Below are 18,235 nucleotides of genomic sequence, written 5' to 3'. Positions count from 1 at the left end.
GCTTGATTTGCCTCGAATGGAGTTTCAGCTTCGGTCGCTTCCTCGGCAAGGTTGGCCAACAAAGGGGAAACCGGTGTGGCACCAGCTCTGGAAACAGGTTCGGGAGACACCGTTCCTCATCTCATCCTCTGTCCCCCATGCCCTAGCTGGGTCTCACCTCCATTGGAACGGAGGGATTCCCAGTTTTGCGTACCGTTCAGCTGCAGAGCGACACCACGCGATCTCTTGTGAGACATCCATAGAACCTTCCACTTCCAGCTGCGCAAAGAGCTCCCACGCGGCTTCAAGTGGCCACAGCGTTATGATGCGTCCAGTAACTTTGGGTTCGCTAGTGTGGAAGTACTCGAGGCTCTCGCAGGCAAGCCGTGCCCACCGCAATGCCTCAAGCATAGCTGCACTTCTGTCTATGTCAGTCGTGGGCATGCGGGAGATGATCTCTTTTGAGGTGTCGGCAACAAGCGTTGCAACATGTATCCTGACGGCCGTGTATGTCGCGAATGCAATGGCAATCTCGGTATTGTGGAAGTCGAGGCGACGCTCGTACACACCTCCCCAGCTGGCAATGACTTCGCTGTGTAGAGGACCACGGTGTTGTGATCGCAGCTGACGCTCCCAATCATCCAATTCCGTCGCAATCGCGCACGCCTTTTCATATCTCTCCTTGAGAGAAGGAAGACTCCAAGCTTTCGGTGTTTCCTGCTTGACAATCTCTGGTAACGCCTTGAGGGCAATATCGAGCATCGAGTGCAGGGGGCTTTGAGCCAGCTCCACCTCTCCTTTCCATGGGAAGTTGATCCATTGTGACTCGGACAGGAACGATTTCTGCCGACTCATGAACAAGAAAGGTGTTTGGATTGCGCGGTAGCCGTAGAAGTGTTCTTGAGACGACTGCTGATTCAGACCCTATCGACCAGGAAGAAAAATGGTTAGCATGTTGGCGATATTTTCACAGAGGACAAAGCTTCAGATTGCGAAGATTGAACTCCCGTGCCGGAGACATCGAAGAGCCATCGACGAAACCAATGGATGAAACTTACTTCGGCACCGCCATGGAAAATGAGAGCCCCCACCCCCAACAAGTGACAATTGAAGTTGTCCCAAGACTTGTTGGTTATCAGCTCCGACATGGCACAGATCAGCGCCATCGAGGACAACATTGTCGGGGAAATAGTTCTGTCGCCGTCTTGGTACCTTTTCAGCGAGTACCGCAATCTCTGCAATGCACGGGTTTGCATATAGGCTCCTTGAAGGACCATCTCTGGTTCATTGCGGTCTTTTCCAACTTTGGCCAGCGAGGCAGCCAATAGAGCCTCCATCAAGACTTTGGTTTCAGGTTTGTCGATTTCGAGGCTTGCTGTTGTGATCCACGTCGAACAACATATTGACAGTTGTTGTTCAGCCTTGTTCTTGGTTCGTTCGCGCACTGTTTGAGGTCTCACGAATTTGTTCTTGAGAGCCTGCACGAATGCAACGTGGTATGTCGAGCCCACGAGCCTTGCACCCATTTCTGAGGGTATAGCCCATAGCCAGAATTCAGGATCATCCGGAGATAACGGAGAAGGTTCGAATGCTCGTGGACAACTTTGAGGGAGTATGGCGATTGTGGGCTGCTGGCGTGCGAGGGTCTGACGTGTTGGAAGCACACCTTCACTGGCCTGCGTCCGGATCGTCTGCTCTGCGAGTTGCTTTTCTTTCTGGCGCCTCCTAAAGGCTTGGACATTGCTTGACACAATGCACCGTCAGTATAAGTGTGTACTCACAACACCAGAAACGCCTACGAAACACTTACGCACGGACTTTGTTCCTCCGTGCCTCTGCCCTCTCTGCGTCGGTGCCAGGTATGCGAGGTCTGCCGATCGCCATCTTCGTGCCTGATACCCTTTCTGCCAGAAAAATCGGGGGGGAGAAAGAGGTCTCCCGATCTAATTGGAGACTGCGAAGCTACCACTCAAGTCTAAAAGGAACACATCTCTGGACTGCAAGAGGGAAAGGACATGATGTAATTCTCTCAGAAGTGCAGAGAGCATTCTCCTAGAAGCGGCAGAATGCAAAGTCGGAACCCTGAAAGTCCACAGCAAATTGATATTGAGGTCCAGAGGCCCACCTACAACGTTCTTCCCATACCAGTGGTCAGCAGGGCGCATTGAGTCTACACCTACCATTGGCTGCGGCCACTGATTCAATCCGCTATTCCTCCCTTATAGACGCGCTCTATTCTCCATCTGCCGGAAGGCCGACTATAAGCCACACGCCAGTCATGCATCTTACGGGCGAATCGAGCAGTTGCCATTGAGAAGGACTGACAGTCAAATAACCGAGGCCTCTCCCTTTACTATGCTTGGGGGCTACCGCTATGGGTACCGCGCTGAACTCCTGTTGGCCCGACATGCATTATGATACCTTTGGACTCAAGCTTATGCAAGCCGAATGGCAAATGCAAGGCTGAGGAGTCCCTAGCCGCCGTCCTAGCCAGACCCAACTCCTTTACGTAATGGTCGACAAGATTAGGGCCTTCCCGACCGAGCATTCCTGAAATAAATCCCCTCCACTGCGAGGCAGCAGCGGACCTGCTGGATTTCTTTTTTTGACGTCGACGCGAATACCTACCGACAACGCCCCTTCTTGACGATTCTATTCGGTTGGATGGTTCACAGGCATATCGGTCGGTATCAAAAAGGATCCTTCTTGGATCGAGATCTTTCTCCGACTCGGGCAATGTGCCGAAAAGCGCTCAAGCTTTGCTTTGCAATGTCTAAGCATATTTTGAGGTAAGCCGGGATTACTGCCCCCTTTGCTCTTAGCGACATGGTGAAATAAATGAAGCCTTGCCAAGCTCGATCAAGGCGGGTCAAGAATCCCACGCGTATAACATGATAAGATAGTGGGTGTGACATCGAGCTGATATACGCCGCAGCCCACTCAACCAGCTGCCCGTATGGTATTTCAAGCACCGACCGCTGACGGTGGTCATCCTCAAGGACGAGCTCCACGTTTCTCAGAGAGTTCACCGTATTAACTGCAATAAGACCCAAAGAAGAACGGGTCCAGGCACCAGACTCAGCACGGCCCCTAGCCGGGAAGGGCGCCCAAACACGAGTTAAACAGTTCTGAGGATAAGGATATTGCGGAGCACCCGCAAGTAATTCGGTGCCACTGGTGCCTGAAGATCACCCATGGGGGTTTGCCGCATTTGGGACCCTTGACCTTCCATTAACGTTCGTTCTCCCAGAACAGAACTGTTGAATGCTGCGAGATAATCCCCTGTTGAGATCTCACAAAAACCAATGTCGGCACTGATGAAACTGGCCTGATCGAATTTCTGGGAAATGCACGACATCTCCCGAGCTGGAGGCATCACCCCTGGCGACCCCTCATGCCGGCAATACGTCATTCTGCAGATCTTCCCAGCTCAGAGTATGAGGATTAGCGAGATTAATAGGGACCGAACAGTTCCTGCCCAGCAAGTCTGTTAACCATGCGAAGTGTTCTGGCTTCGGAGGTTGGCAATTGCGCTCAATCTGTCCGTAAGCATTTTACAGCATTTAGTGTCCAAGGCTGCGGCACTTGTCTCTTCCCTGCTCCTGGCGTGACGATGCAGGTCTCCAATCCTGGAGATATAATTGTCAGAAGTCCGCTCTACTAAAACCTGACTTCCAGCGGAACAGATATCTACGAAGGAACTCCAGTAGCATGGCACCAACGAGGTGTGGACAGTCCGACAGTCCCAGCAGTGAAACCCGATATTTTGGGAAGGAAATATCGTCGCTGAGAAGGAGGAAATGACTGAAAGAGGACAATCGAGCAAATTCTTGTTCGTGAACAAGTCGGGGTTGGACGCAAGCCTGTCTAATAGCAAAGAGGACCGATCTTCTGCCATCGGGAGACATGTGCAGCAATGGAGGAGACAGAATCGTTTGCACAGATCACAACGAGAAGGGCTGAGTGATTCTCCCAATGCAAGACCGATCGTGGGTAGGACCGGATCCGACGGCATTCTGCCTCAGACATTGCACCCGAGCAGCAGAGAAGCAGATTCAGCAAGACCTGGTGCTATTCCAAATGTCGTATCAAAACCACAGAGCTCCAGCTCGACACCTGTAGAGGTCCCCCGGGCTAACCTTCGACCTGGTGATTGTGTCGATCCATTCAATGCATCCTCGATCAGGTTGGACGCGGAGGTACAGTCTATCTTGCAATACTTCATCTCGTTCTCGACACCACGGACTACGGATCGCGCTCGAACGGATATGTCGGACACGAGCCACCTAGAGAGTGTCCCAGCCATCAAAGAGGTCGTGCAAGGCTGCCTCTCTGACAAAATGCATATGCTCTCACTACTGACCGCAACTGCTGCTCGCATGGAAGAGGTGTCCAAGAAGACCATCAGTCACCATCACACTGCGCGAAATCTAATGACGAGGGCCATACCGCACATCCGCCGCCATCTGCAGCTATTTCCCGACTTGATTCTCGACAAACAAGTCATCCTCGACATCTTCTATCTCGGCGCGTGTGAATGGTGCCTCGACGATCATGAATCTGCTCGTACACATCTACGGGCAGCAGGTAACCTCATCAATTCGCTAGATCCAAGGCTGCCGCTCGATGCCTTTGTCAAAGAGACCATTGTATATAACGACATTTTCTTGGCTGTTGAGATGGGGAGAAAACCACTGCTCGTGCGCGACTGGGATGCCACTCCGCTGGGTTCCCAAAGGCGCCAGCATATTTCACAATCGCTGAGTGCCAATGTCCCGCAATGCTGCTTGGGACGTGGATTCCTGGACCCAAATCAAAATGATATCTTCCGGTTCGAGATGAACCTAATCCTCTGCAGTCTGATACCGTGGATTGATGTTGGCCGCCATGCTCTGCAAACCCGGATCCGGACAGTGGAAGACTCAGAGTGGATCTGTAGCAAGGGGCAAGCAATGCTACATGACTTATTACTCTCCGTCACTATTCCCAATTTTGAAAGCGAGAACAAGTCACCTTCGCGGGCGCGGGAGGAATGCGTCAGACTCTCTCTCATCATTGTCATGAGCTTCGTCTCCACGCAGATGAGCTGGCGTTCTGGTAAAGTCAACGCGTCGAGAGTCTGGAAGATTCTGGACAGTAATGGCGGCTCCTGGGGCAGTCAAGCCCATAACCAGATGAAGCTATGGGTCATTGTTACCTGCATCCTCGCAGCCTCGGAGGACGACGAACTGGAGGATTGGTTACTTAATGCCGCAGTGGACACGTCGAAGGATTTGGGTCTTACTACTTACGACGAGCTCCACCAGGCCATGTCTGCTTACCTGTACTCGCCCCGGTTTCAGCACAACATTCTCCTGGAAATCGCCCGACGACGCGGCTGGGAAGGGTCGCGAGATCCGTGGGCATCAGCCGAGGTGATGGCGGCTCGCCATACTCAGGAACCACACAAGCAGACGTTTGGCTTCAACCTGTCTTCCGAACCCGGCAGGATGCTTTGGTGAGATATAATCGGTCCCTTGATTGGCAGTTCGCATTTTCCAATTCTAATGGCAGCATAGTCGCAAGGGCCACTGGGAAGCCACATCAACATTGGCATGTCTCGCAGAGTTCATTGCGGAGGAGGATGAGTTCGACGCTAATGCACTGCTACCTCCCTGGCCACATGATCAGGGGGCCGAACACATAGACTGACTGATGGGATTCTGGGGAACATATACTCTACGACCGCGGAGTGCGCGTGGCAGCAAGGCTGGCCCGGGCGAGCATCGCGGCTACTTGCCGCCATGCTTGAAATGCTGCATATACGAGGTACCCCGTAAGTACCTGCGGGCCATTCTTCTCTTCTAGGTAGCTCGGTCAGTATGCTACTCTTTCGGTATGGACGGTTTCCTCACAGAAACGGCTCGTTGATGGAGGGTTGTCCTTGGTCGTGCGATGCATCCACCTGCCCTCTTCGTACCTCGGCCACCGATGCCTCCGACGCGGTATATTATAGATTGCAGGAAGCAGAGGAGGCCAGTCTGCTGATATCGACCATCATCAAAGCCGCGGTGGGGGAGTAAGAGAGTCTGAACTGGGAAGGTGGACTAGCTGGACATCGCCTTTGCATAAGACAGCGTAGTCAGACTCTTTCGGGATCTAGATACCATCAAGGCAATTAGTTTCCATCGTTTCTCCAGATCATGCGATCCAAGATAATCGCCAGACTTCCCTTCTCTCTCCTCTCCTGTGAAACTCGAAACTTTCCTTTCACGTGCTTTTGGGGTAAAGACGTCTAATGGCTGGCCATGGCCCATGGGGAAACTGTTGGCAATATACTCAATCGGCGCAAATTCCGGCGTCAATTGCCGTTTCGCGGGCCAAGACAGCCAAAAGCCGCTTGCCCGCAGTCGCAGTCGAGAACGGCAATTCGAGGGCGAATCAATGACGGCCGTGCGCCTGGCACTTTCTCCCTCGCTCTCTCTTCTCTCCCCACGTTCGTGTGGAGTGGATGGATAAAATGAGTTGAGTCGACAGGTAAATTAGCCGTTGGGCAGACACGTTACATGGGCAATTGGAGTCGCCCAACAGCGTCACGGCGTTCTTTCCCGCAGCATATCATGGGACGGGTTAAAGTGATTTACAAGTGAGTCAGTTTTTTGTCGTTGTTGCGAGTTTTTCTCGAAGTTCGTCGCCTACATCATCGTCAGTCATCGTGGGTGGAATCGAAGACGACGCTCGAGAAGGCCAGAGGAAACTGAAGGGTTTCCCGCCTGTGCTCATTAAAGCAGCTTTAAAATCCCTGGAGAGTACGGCCTGGTGGACTGGACCAAGACTCTCTTTCTCGTCGTTCTCAAAGTCTCAAGCGGCGACAAGCTAGCAGGATGGCGCCGCCGGCAGTGTTGATGGTCGGCACGGGCGAGTATACGACCGGCTTCGTCTCGGGGGCGGCGTCCACCTCAGACAAGAAAGTGGGCGTTGTTGGACTGACGCGTAAGTGGTCACCCATCCCCATCCATCACATCCATCACATCAGTGTGTCGGATCTGTGTTGTGTATGCATGCCCGAGCTCGGGTAGGCTTGGAAAGGGAGAGGGATCGGATAGGATGCAACTCTCTCTGTGCTCGCAAAATGAATGCGGCGTGGACAAGGAGACGAGACTATACCCCAACACCCAGCTGAATGAATCGTGGATTCCATATCTGACCATGAGGATGTATTTTCTTCCAGTCTTCGACCTCCGGCGTCGTGGGAAGGTCGCCGACCTCTCCATGGTCGGCGTCTCCGGCAAGAAGTTCCCAGCCATCCGCGCGCATCTCCAGAAGAACATCGCCGAAGCGTACAACGGGCTCGACGTCTCGTTCACGTCGTTCCCCGCCGACGACCAATCGGACCCCAACGCCTTCAAGACGGCCATCGACGCCCTGCCCGCGGGTTCCGCCGTGACCGTTTTCACGCCGGACTCGACGCACCACGAGATTGCCAAGTACGCGATCGAGCGCGGGCACCACGTCCTGATCACCAAGCCGGCGACCAAGCTGCTGTCGCACCACCTGGACCTGCTGGCGCTGGCCGAGAAACACGGGGTGTTTGTGTACGTCGAGCACCACAAGCGGTTCGACCCGGCGTACGCGGACGCCCAGTTCCGGGCCCGGACCCTGGGCGACTTCAACTACTTCTACAGCTACATGTCGCAGCCCAAGTCGCAGCTCGAGACGTTCAAGGCCTGGGCCGGCCGCGAGTCGGACATCTCGTACTACCTCAACTCGCACCACGTGGACATCTGCGAGTGGATGGTGCGCGACGCCGGGTGGCGGCCCTCGACGGTGCGCGCCAGCGCCAGTCTCGGCATCGCGGAGGGCGTGGGCTGCGGCCCGGGCACCGAGGACACCATCACGCTGCTGGTCGACTGGGCGCGTCCCGGCGGCGGCGGCGGCGGCGACGGCAAGCGGGCCACGGGCATCTACACGGCGAGCTGGACCGCGCCCATGAACGCCGGCGTCCACTCGCAGCAGCACTTCCACTACGTCGCCTCCCGCGGCGAGATCCACGTCAACCAGGCGAAGCGCGGGTACGACGTGGTCGACGAGGCCGACCGCTCCGGCAGCGCCCTCAAGTGGTACAACCCCTTCTACATGCGGTACGCGCCCGACGAGGAGGGCCACTTCAACGGCCAGGGCGGCTACGGCTACGTGAGCTTCGAAAAGTTCATCGACGCCGTCACCGCCGTCAACGAGGGCAGAGTCTCCCTCGCCCAGCTGGACAGGAGAGGCTTGCCCACGCTGCGGAACACCGTCCTCACCACGGCCATCCTGGAAGCCGGACGCAGGAGTCTCGATGAGGGGGGTCGGTCGGTCGAGATCGTCGTGGGCGACGACGATAAGGTGGAACTCAAATAGGTCGGGCACGAGACCAATTTTGACGGCGCTCGTGGGGGTTTGGATGGGTTGGCCGTGTTGTACGATTCTTCCAAAATGCATGGGTGAGGCGACGAGGCTACTTGAACATGGGCGGGTCTTTCAGGGGGTTTCCGAAGTGAGAACAAAAGTTGATAACATCAATGTGAACCACTTATATTGATTGGGCTTGTGGTTCCAAACTGAGGTCTTTTGCTATCGAGACGTCCACGTCTTCCAAAATTGTCATCGACCCAGGCAAGCACGTTTTCCCTGCTCCTTGTGCAGAAGAGTTGGAGTGGTCGCCCTCATTCTCAACATGTCACCATCCCTCAACTTGTATGGAATCGGGGCGATCGCAGCACGGCGGCTCTTCGTCCAAGTAGCCACAAAGCGCCCTTACCACGCGTTCGGGATGTTGGCCGTCAACGGAGTATCGTGACACGCGTGAGTCGTCTCGGCTCAGAATCGAGGAAGACGGATTGTCGGACGTCAACCAAATGGTCCGAGCACCGCGTTTTAGGAATCTTCAGTAAGAGCTCGCCAATCGTTGGTGAGTTGGGTCAGCCAGGCACTCGCGACTCGTCATGTACCAAACAGAGAGGAATCCCTTCATGCATGACTGCTGCCTTCTCGGACTTACCAGTAGTGGGAACAACGCAACTAGCTTGTCCACAGGATCAATGCTCTGCAGCTCAATAGTATCTTTCACCCTATTTGACAGCTCCAAGAAACTCAAAATTCCCAAGACAGAATGGAGCTAGCATCGTTCATTACGAGACCATGACTTTTGCCGACACAACTTTGAGGTCAGGCTGGCGGTTTGTCTGTTCTCTGTTTTCAAGATGTACGTTTCGAGCTACCTCCAAAGCGATGGCTGTGTGCAATTCGAACTCAAAGGCGTTTCTTAGTGCGGAAGTACTTTGAGTAGGAAGTGGGTAGTGAAAAGCATTGGCAAGCCAGTCGCAGTTTGGCTGGCTGTGTCTGTTGCAGGAAATGCACATGACTGATAATTGAGCCATAGACAAGCCAACACTGGACATGGGTCTCGGCGGCGTAGGAACTGAAAGCTCACCGCTTCGAACAGGACAAAGTATAAGGTTCTCAGTGACTTTGGGCTAGTTTGGCGGATCCAGACGATCCCTGAGCATGGTCATCATGGCCGCACGGGAATATAAAATTCCACATTATGCCGTGACGATGATGTAGGATGGCGGAGAGAAGGCTGGAGAGAAGCAGCTTCCACAGCTTCCACAGCTTCCGCATCCTGGCGAAGACCGCCAATCCTTGCCAGCCACTTTGTCGGCCATCACGCACAATCAATAGGCCTCGTGACTCGTGACATCGATAAGTCTGTTTCCAGAACCTGATTCAAAGACCGTAGGCCTTGCTGAAGACAGAGCTGCAAAGTCATGCTGCAATCGCAACAAGTCAGCTCGGCTGTTGATGCTATTAATGACCATCTAGAGCCTCTTGGCGCGTCCGAGCAGCTTGTCTGAGTCTGGGGCTCGGGTTGCTGGTATGCAGAGGCATATTGGCTCCCACCAAGTCCAATGTCACCGCAGAAAGACTTGGAATCTCGTTCGGTCTTGGTATCAGCAACTGATTCGCCCGTGACTGTTCGAAACTTCGTATAAACAGAACCTCGCCAAGGACATAAAGTCAGACCTCCATCCGCTTCCGGCCGCAGTTGATGCAGCGTGGCTATTTTGCCGTCGCCTGCGGAACTGAAGTCCGTAGGACTGTGGGTGGTGAGCTGAAAGAGCGTAGAAGGAGGATTTGAAGCCCACAAAGAGACATTGTGGACAGACACTCCACATATTTTACCCCGAAGGCACTGTCCAGCGTACTTGGAGATAATCGTAGATCTGGCTATCTGGACCGTCGATAGGCTTGCTGCTTGTTCCGGAACCGGACTCGCTCGGCGGAGGGGGACGGAATTAGAAGCATCGCAGGCTGTGTCCTCGTACTAAGTATGTACCTGCATTGGAGCAGGACTTGTTGGCGAGAAGGGTGGCAGGGCGGCCGCGGCCATTGGGAGGTGTCGAGGAGGAATTTGCCTGTTGCTATTCACAGGCGCGACAAGAGAAGTCAAATCTCGCGCCAATGGCTTGGCAAAAAGGGACAAGCAGAAAACTCCACCCTCATTCCACCCTCACTTTCCTCTCTGCGCCCGCGGCCTTTCGCATCATCCCACCTTTTTGCCTTCTGCCATGTTGTCATATGTCCATCTATGAGAGGATCAGCAACCGAAACGAGAGTTGAATCCAGAGCTATCGAAACAGTCTCGGTACTCGGGCTCGCGCCGTCACATCTCGACCGTTCCCAATCTGATTTCCAAGCTTGCCTCGACCCAGGCGGATCTGGGTGCCACCGACGTTGGGCTTGTCGACTGCCGAGATCCAAGACCACTTGGGGCAATCTACCTAGCAAAATACCACCACTCAGGAGCAAGATCAGGTGTGAGACTCGTATACAAAGACTGCGACAAGAGGTGGGACGTGGTCAGCTGTCAAGTGCCTGCCGCTGATTGAACTCCCACTGTCTCGAGGAACCACCGCTCCGCCCAGCTCACCTTAGTAGAGCCAAGACTCAACCCGGCCGACGTCGTCGCCTCGTGAGAAATGAAGACTGAACTCTGAATCTCAGCATGATGAGTGACATGAGTCCCAGCCATCGCCGCGGACATGAGGGCCCGGATTCCAAGAGTGGCGGGCGGTTCTTGGCGAGGCCCTGCGTGAGATGGCCTGGCCAGTTATCATGGCGTTCATCCAGACCTTTGGTTCGTTCCATGCCTAGCGGTGCTTGGGAGGAACCCTCAGCCTCAACTAGCCTCCACCCTCCGCTCCTGCGCACTTCCATCCAACCTGCCAACCTTCAGCTGCTTTCTTGGCTGCTGCTGCACCCCGAGTCAGCTGTCGCGCATTGACAGTTTGTCCCTAATCATCAAACGATGATGTGCTCTGTTCTTCAAAGTGACTCGTCCTATCACTCAAAAATCCATCCAGGTTATTACGCCGAGCCTCGCGCTCGAGTCACAGTGCTGACTGCTCCGGGCCGCCACATTCGGGCGCAAATCGACAGGTGGCAGCCTCAACTGGCTGCAGAGGCGGTATCGTTCGCGGCTTGTCTAGATCTGGGGCGCTCGTTTCAACTGACATGCTAGCAAGCCACGCGATGCCGAAAATCGGTAAGGCAGGCTGAGGTGGTGTGCCAATGCCCTGCAGGTAACCTGTGTACCCTGGTCAGCCCCAGAATCAATGCCACTGCTAAGACGCTAATGGATGAAGAGACAACAGGCCTTCACCATCGAGGCTGGTCACTGCTTCCAGCCCTTCATGGTGTCGTTAATCCCCCGGCTTCCTATCACGAGCCTGTGATCCATCTAGGGAGCTGCGGCCATCCACGGACTGGGCTAAGAAGGTGAACTCAATCGATCCATGCTTTATATTATACTCTTCCCAACCTCGCTCTTTCGTCCAAATGTTTCCCATTGTGTTGTTGTTGTCCACTCCATTCTAAAGCCCGTTCCTCTACAAGGGACTTTCCCTCATTGTCTATTCAATCGTTTCCTTTGCTTCCTTTGCTTCCATTGCCTTTCGTTGCCACAATGGCTTTTCCACGGTTAGTAGCCGTGCTCTCCTTCCTGTCGCTCGCTTTTCTCAGTACCGCTGCCCCTTCGACATCGAGGTCACTTAATGCGCGGTCCGACACCGTCTATTTCGAAGTCACCCTCACGTGGGAAGACTATTCACCCATTGGAGGGACACCCAAGAAGATGGTTCTTACAAATGGCACCTTCCCAGGACCCCCGTTGAAGATGAAGGTCGGCCAATCCGTGGAATTCCTGGTTCACAATGAACTACCCGACCCAACTACGATCCATTTCCACGGCATTGTTCAGCAAGGCACTCCATGGTCAGATGGCGTCCCAGGTCTGTCACAGCTTGCAATCGAACCAGGCACATCGTTCTTGTACAAGTGGACCGCCGATGCACCAGGAGTATACTTCTATCACTCACACTCTCGCTCGCAGATGATGGATGGGCTGTATGGTGCCATCATTATTTCTCCAGCATCTGAAGATGATAAGCCATTCGCCCTGATCAACAACGATCCCGCCTACATCAAGCTAATGTCAGCGGCGGACGATGAGCTGCAGCCGATCTTCATCTCCGATTACAACAGATACACCTCCCAGGAACTCCACGAGCAGGAAGTGAATGCCAACATTGATTTTGCTTGCTCTGACTCGATCATCATCAATGGTATGGGCTCACAGTACTGCCTTAGCCGCGATGAGTTGACTGCCTACACAAACCCCAAAGTCACGGCTCTCTTGGCTTCAGTCAGCCCTTCGCAAATCACCGACAAAGGCTGCTTACCTCCCAATCTCCCAGCTACTCAGGGCAACTTTACCTTCCACATTGATACTCTTCCGTCTGATGCTTACTTCACATGCACTCCATCCACTGGACCTATGGCTACAATTGACGTCGATCCTGCCAAGGGCTTTGCGGCCTTGACCTTCATCAACCCGGGCGGATACGAGCTGCTCAAGTTCACCATCGACGGACACAGGATGTGGGTGTATGCTGTGGATGGCGGCTATGTGACCCCAACTCTCGTGGATCAAGTCGTCGTCAATAATGGAGACCGATACTCTGTGCTCATCGAGCTCAATCAGGCTCCGGCCCAGTACTCCATCCGAGTGGCCAACAACGGTCTCAACCAAGTCATCAGCGGCTTCGCTGTTCTGAACTATAAAGGCTCATATGGACCCGCGTCCGAAGATCCCAACGCTCTTGCTACCATGAACTTTGCCGGGGTCAACTTGACCACCCTCGTGACCTTCAACGACAACCTTGCGTCTCCTTATCCCCCCTCGCCACCAGCTCCGGATGCGGACGTTACATACCAGATGAATATCAAGAAACTTGGGCAACCGGCCGGCGCTTATCAATGGACTCTCAGTGGCGTCAACGCCTTTGCCCCAGAGCTGGAAGACCAGACTCCCCTTCTCTTTGAAGATCCCTCCAACGTCGAATCCAGCGATCTCATCCTCAAGACCAACAGTGGTCAATGGGTCGACTTGGTTATCAAAACGCAGGGTCCTCTTGCGCAACCTCACCCGATGCATAAGCACTCCAACAAGGCCTACGTTCTCGGCAAAGGAATCGGAAACTGGACCTGGAATACTGTCTCTGAAGCCGCCGCTGCTCTGCCGGCTGGCACATTCAACTTTGCAAACCCACCTCTTCGGGATGGGGTAAGTTCTTTTCCGAACTCCAACGTGCTTGCTCCAACTGACGTCTGTGCTTTAGTACACTACCACCCCCAACGAAGTCAACAGCACCTGGATGGTGCTGCGCTATCAAGTCACGAACCCCGGCGCCTTTCTCTTCCATTGTCACGTCCAAACACACGTGGCCGGCGGCATGGCCGTGGCTATGCTCGATGGCGTGGACGATTGGCCAAAGGTGCCCGCCGAATATGCTGATGGCAACGGGATTGTGTACAGCAAGCTCAAGAAGAAGGGCAAGCTGCACCCCAAAACATCTTAAAACCCCCTGTGTATGACCATGTTGTACGCATCATAATCTTTTAATTACGGCATTGTTCTGGATTGGGGATTTGCATTTTGATACCAATGAAAGAGGTGCGGTTACGACAGAAGATATATACTTTGTGAGAGGTGTGCCCTATATAATGAGCAGCGCTTTGCGTTTTTGAGGATCTTCTGCCTTGTAATCATTGAAGCGAAAAGTACTAGTGCGTGGAGGACTCGGTACAGTGTGGTTCATTCAACTCCATGAAACACTTCTTTTGTGCCCAAATTCGCACTTTGTGTAGTGAACCTTTCCCTATCCTATCCTCTCCTCGCTCCCTGAATAACAAACAACGTCCTGTTCGCCAAATGGAGATCGTCGGCCAGAGGAAACAAGATTGCAGACAAGGCCACCTCTGCAAGCCTGGCTCGTGGCATGACTCCCAGCGACGCCTACCCCCTATCCCATCCCAGCCCCTACCTACGAATACCTAGTTACCTAAGGTATCTACCCACCCACTCACCCAGTCAGCCAGTGCCAGTGCCAGTGCCAGTGCCAGTGCCAGTACTCGGTAATCAAGCTTTTTTCCTTTTTGGTTCAAAATGAAAACGACAAGGGGGGGCTGTGGGAGGAAATTTCCGTGAAACGCACGGACAGGCCGGCCATTTGATTTGTTTTAAATTGCGCCGTGGGTGCGATCAGACCATGTCCATCCCATCCCATCCCATCTCATCCCGCGCCTGGGGTTACACGGCGCAACAATGCAAATCATAATCGATGGAGGACCGAGTCCGGGTACCGAGTGGTAATAGTAGTAGTTGAGCTTGTCAACGGTCCGTCCATTCCGTCTCGTTCTCGTCTGTCGGAATGGTCGATAGGATAGGTCTGGTCTGTTGAGGCGTTATCGCGGAGTCGTTACCGTGATGCCGTTGGCGCGATATGATATCAATATTTTGATGTGATGTGATGTGATGTGGAGGTGCGTGTGGTGGCGTGTGGTCTGCTGTGTCACCCTTACCACTTTCTTGCCCCCCTATTCCCCCCCAATCTGTCAGGGGTCGGTTGGTATGGAGACGACAAGGGGGTAACGAGACTAGGCGCTCTGATATCCTACTCGTACCGCTGCAAGGCTCCAAGGGGGCACCGTGCAAACGCAAACCGGTCCCACAAGGAAAACAGAAGAAAATGGGAGAGGGAGAAGCATACAGTCACTTCTGCCCGTGGGATAGTATCATTCGAGGATAAACGCATCTTGGATCGATCATCACACGTGATCGCTGTCCCTTCCCGTCGGCATGTTCTCCTGAACCAAACCAGCCTTGTGTCTGTATCAAGGTGGCTACCCATGAAGCAAACTTCACACATTCCGAGCCCCAGAGTCTTCATCTCAAGCTTGAAGTTTCGTTGACATTATGTGGTTGCTATTGATGAGCTAAGCAAGTACATGTCGTGTACCATGTACTTTCTGTATCCGAGATAGGCATCGATGAAGCCAGCCGCAATGGCAAAATTGCAGCGATGAGAATGCTATTCATAGCCAGCACGGCCCATCTCTGAAGATGTAGGACAAGATACCAATATCGAGTCTTGTCCATCCTTGATCCCGCTTGCTCCCCCGCGCCAGAGTCCTGTTCCCGCATCTTCTTTTCGTAATAGACCATCCCCTGTGTATGTACGCACAAGTACTTTTTGGTTGCATTGCTTCACCCGTGCTGAGTCCGAAGACTGGTCGCGTGATAGTAGCCGTGATCCTGCCAAGCAGATTCGAGGACCTGGGTTCGACGACACTCAACAGAAAGGTCTAGTAGCGTATTGGCATTGGTATCCCACGTGTCTGGACATGCTCCATCTAACAGCTCAAGTCAGCGACCGGAAGCCATCTTCGACAGATACAATTCCCCACTTACCACCCTCTCATTGATTACTCTTCTAGACCAGGTCTTCCATTTAGTGTCTGCAAAAAACTTCTCATGCAAACCTGCACACCGCGCTGCTTCACTCCGTACATCTTCGAATTTGATCGACGCGGGATTTCGGTGGAGAAATTCTGAGGCTGTGTTGCATAAGTGGGACCTGAGGTTATGTCGACTGGCATCCGTGCTGGACTCAAATGCTGTATCCAATGGAACAAAAGAAGGAGCACTGGCAAAAACGTCACCTACATCAGTAGGGAGTGGTCTACCGGACAGTGGACCTTGCCCTAGGCTCTCCAGTGTACCCTGGACAGAATGTAGTGGTGGATCTCGAGTCGGTCCTTGCACTGGGTTGTGTCCAACAGGTGCTGTTGGAACTGGTAACCCCTCTTGCTGCCAGCCTTGTGCTTGCGCATATGTCAGACCTTTTCTTAAATTGTTAGACTGAGACAGGCCAGTTTGGCTCTTCGTCACGCGTCCAGCCATGACCACGCGACGTTCTGCTTTACTTAACTTCCTGGCTGGCTGGTTGACAGACTGTTTGCCCCAAGCTACCATCGGCATCGGCTCCGCAAACGGTCGAATTAGTTCCTTGGTCAGGATCTCCGTACGTTCATCAGTCTGCATCTCGTCAGAAGCTAAGATGCTCTTTCCACCATCAGCGGTCACGCGGTTTCTGATGCGGGCTCTGATGAATGCGTCTTTCAACATGTGCACATTGCCATTGTATACATCAAACAAAGCCGCAGGACAGAATATTAGCGCTTCTCCGGTCTCTAAGCCAACTATCGTCTCGAACAACTCTGCATTGTCGCACCTCTTGTGGCGGCTGGCACCAGCAAGATGGTCTCGTAGCATTTCAAACCACGCAGGTGAACTGAATCGGTGAACGATGCAGACGTTGCAGAGATCAATGAGTCGGGGCGCGAGTGTCGGTTCCTGTGTCGACACAATAATGCGTGAAGCGAGGTGGCGTTGTTGACGAACAATCGATGTCAACTCATCCGTGAGCTTTTCAGCCTCTCCCGACCTTGTCAGGAACTATAAAGGGCACAGATAGTTAGTAGACGTGAAAGAGAGGAGTCATGACCCACCTTGTGAGCTTCATCGAGCGCGATGACACGACCGCAGTCAGCGCGGTTCTCCATGAAAATTGAGAGGCAAATCGTGAAGAGCGCACAAGCATCGTTCTCGCTAACGAAAGGGCAACTCAAATCGACGATGGTGAGGCTCCCTTGAGCAGACTTGAACATGTCCCTCAGGCGGGCTTCGGATTCCGCAGGCTGGTCTTTGTGTGCAAGGAAAGACTCGAGCACTTCTAGACGTAGTCTGAGCGGTCCGTTTTGTGCGGAATTGAATCCCTTTCTGGACAATCGGGCCTTAAAGTCGAGGTAATCCACGCCTCCAGCGCCCTTTTTTTCAGCTGTCATATCACGGAGTACCTTGAAAAGGACTTCCATGTACAGTGGCACCTTGACCTTGTCGTCGACAGCCATCAACGTCATCAAGCGTGTGACATTGAGTTGGTTTTCTTGGAAAAAGAGTGGGATGACTTCCGGACGTGGAGCATCTCTAGGCATTCCGGGAAGGTTTCTGTAGAGCTTGTGCATCGCATGGATGTTGCTCGGGGAGACAAGAACCCGCACAGGAATTCCCGACGAGCACAAATATGCCGCCTCGCAGAACTGCGTGCTCTCACTACTTGTGAACTTGTCATAGTGAAAGACGAGTCCAGCAAGAGGATTTGGATTCTCTCCTGCTGGGGATGAAGCCAACAGTGAGTTCTCCAACAGGCAAGAGAGCGAGTGACTCTTGCCAGCTCCTTGTGAGCCGCAGATAAAGGAGGACCAGGGCGCATTCATGTTGGCAAAGATGAAATTGTCATCAGGTGACAAAGTCTCGGTTGCATCTGGCAAATAGGAATTGTAGGTCTGCTCACGTATGCCTAGAAGGCCATACTGAGGGAAAGGAGCGTCATTGGGTGCACCGGCACCCGTGATACGACTCCTCAGAACCTTCTGAACGTGATTGGAAAACAGCGGAGTCGTCTTGGTTTCTTCTATCTGGGCAGCACGGTGACCATTAGAGGCACTTTCCGGAAGACCTTGCATCAGCTGAAAGTATCCGCGGGTTTTTTCTGCTCTTTGCTCATCCGCCATCTCAATTGTGTTGAGGAGCAACGCAGTCTCTCTTTGGAACTCGTGTGAACGGGACGGAAAGCTGGCATCTTGAGAACAGATACCCACAGGTTGACTTCCAAGGCGAGGGGCGTCACTAAGGAAGTGTTGGTCCATGGAGGGAGAGGTTCTGCCTGGGGGCTGGAATATTGCCTGGATTGTATCAGCACCAGTCTAAAATCATCTTGAGCGTACGAATGCTTACTCCAAATGCCGAAGCAGCTGCTGAGAAGGGGTTAGG

The 18,235-nt window shown here is 53.4% G+C and overlaps 6 protein-coding genes across 6 annotated transcripts; 3 read left to right on the top strand and 3 right to left on the bottom strand.

Moving 5' to 3' along the window:
• Positions 1-153: 153 nt before the first annotated feature.
• Positions 154-1,863, bottom strand: PV07_01834 (uncharacterized protein; the record flags this gene model as incomplete). Its single annotated transcript, XM_016388405.1, has 3 exons — positions 154-903; positions 1,038-1,722; positions 1,790-1,863. The coding sequence occupies 3 exons, from the start codon at positions 1,861-1,863 to the stop codon at positions 154-156; spliced, it is 1,509 nt and encodes a 502-aa protein (XP_016255333.1).
• Positions 1,864-3,581: 1,718 nt separating this feature from the next.
• Positions 3,582-5,883, top strand: PV07_01833 (uncharacterized protein). The gene is made up of 2 exons (XM_016388404.1): positions 3,582-5,476; positions 5,538-5,883. The coding sequence occupies exons 1-2, from the start codon at positions 3,780-3,782 to the stop codon at positions 5,668-5,670; spliced, it is 1,830 nt and encodes a 609-aa protein (XP_016255332.1). The 5' UTR covers positions 3,582-3,779; the 3' UTR covers positions 5,671-5,883.
• Positions 5,884-6,476: 593 nt separating this feature from the next.
• PV07_01832 (uncharacterized protein) lies at positions 6,477-8,545 on the top strand. The gene is made up of 2 exons (XM_016388403.1): positions 6,477-6,951; positions 7,190-8,545. Exons 1-2 carry the CDS (start codon positions 6,843-6,845, stop codon positions 8,356-8,358), a joined length of 1,278 nt encoding a protein of 425 aa, XP_016255331.1. The 5' UTR covers positions 6,477-6,842; the 3' UTR covers positions 8,359-8,545.
• Positions 8,546-11,563: 3,018 nt separating this feature from the next.
• PV07_01831 (uncharacterized protein) lies at positions 11,564-14,286 on the top strand. The gene is made up of 3 exons (XM_016388402.1): positions 11,564-11,582; positions 11,655-13,624; positions 13,680-14,286. Exons 2-3 carry the CDS (start codon positions 11,966-11,968, stop codon positions 13,917-13,919), a joined length of 1,899 nt encoding a protein of 632 aa, XP_016255330.1. The 5' UTR covers positions 11,564-11,582; positions 11,655-11,965; the 3' UTR covers positions 13,920-14,286.
• PV07_01830 (uncharacterized protein) lies at positions 14,082-15,046 on the bottom strand (the record flags this gene model as incomplete). The annotated part of the gene is made up of 1 exon (XM_016388401.1): positions 14,082-15,046. A coding segment is annotated over one exon (315 nt), but the record flags the coding sequence as incomplete, so codon positions are not given.
• A 779-nt stretch (positions 15,047-15,825) lies between these two features.
• On the bottom strand, positions 15,826-18,111 carry PV07_01829 (uncharacterized protein; the record flags this gene model as incomplete). The annotated part of the gene is made up of 3 exons (XM_016388400.1): positions 15,826-16,017; positions 16,067-16,858; positions 16,912-18,111. The coding sequence occupies 3 exons, from the start codon at positions 18,109-18,111 to the stop codon at positions 15,826-15,828; spliced, it is 2,184 nt and encodes a 727-aa protein (XP_016255328.1).
• Positions 18,112-18,235: the final 124 nt, after the last annotated feature.

Source organism: Cladophialophora immunda (genome assembly GCF_000835495.1).
Source record: "Cladophialophora immunda strain CBS 83496 unplaced genomic scaffold supercont1.1, whole genome shotgun sequence".
Taxonomy (NCBI): domain Eukaryota; kingdom Fungi; phylum Ascomycota; class Eurotiomycetes; order Chaetothyriales; family Herpotrichiellaceae; genus Cladophialophora; species Cladophialophora immunda.
The sequence above is the reverse complement of the archived record's forward strand: the minus strand, read 5'-3'. Positions and strand labels throughout refer to the sequence as shown.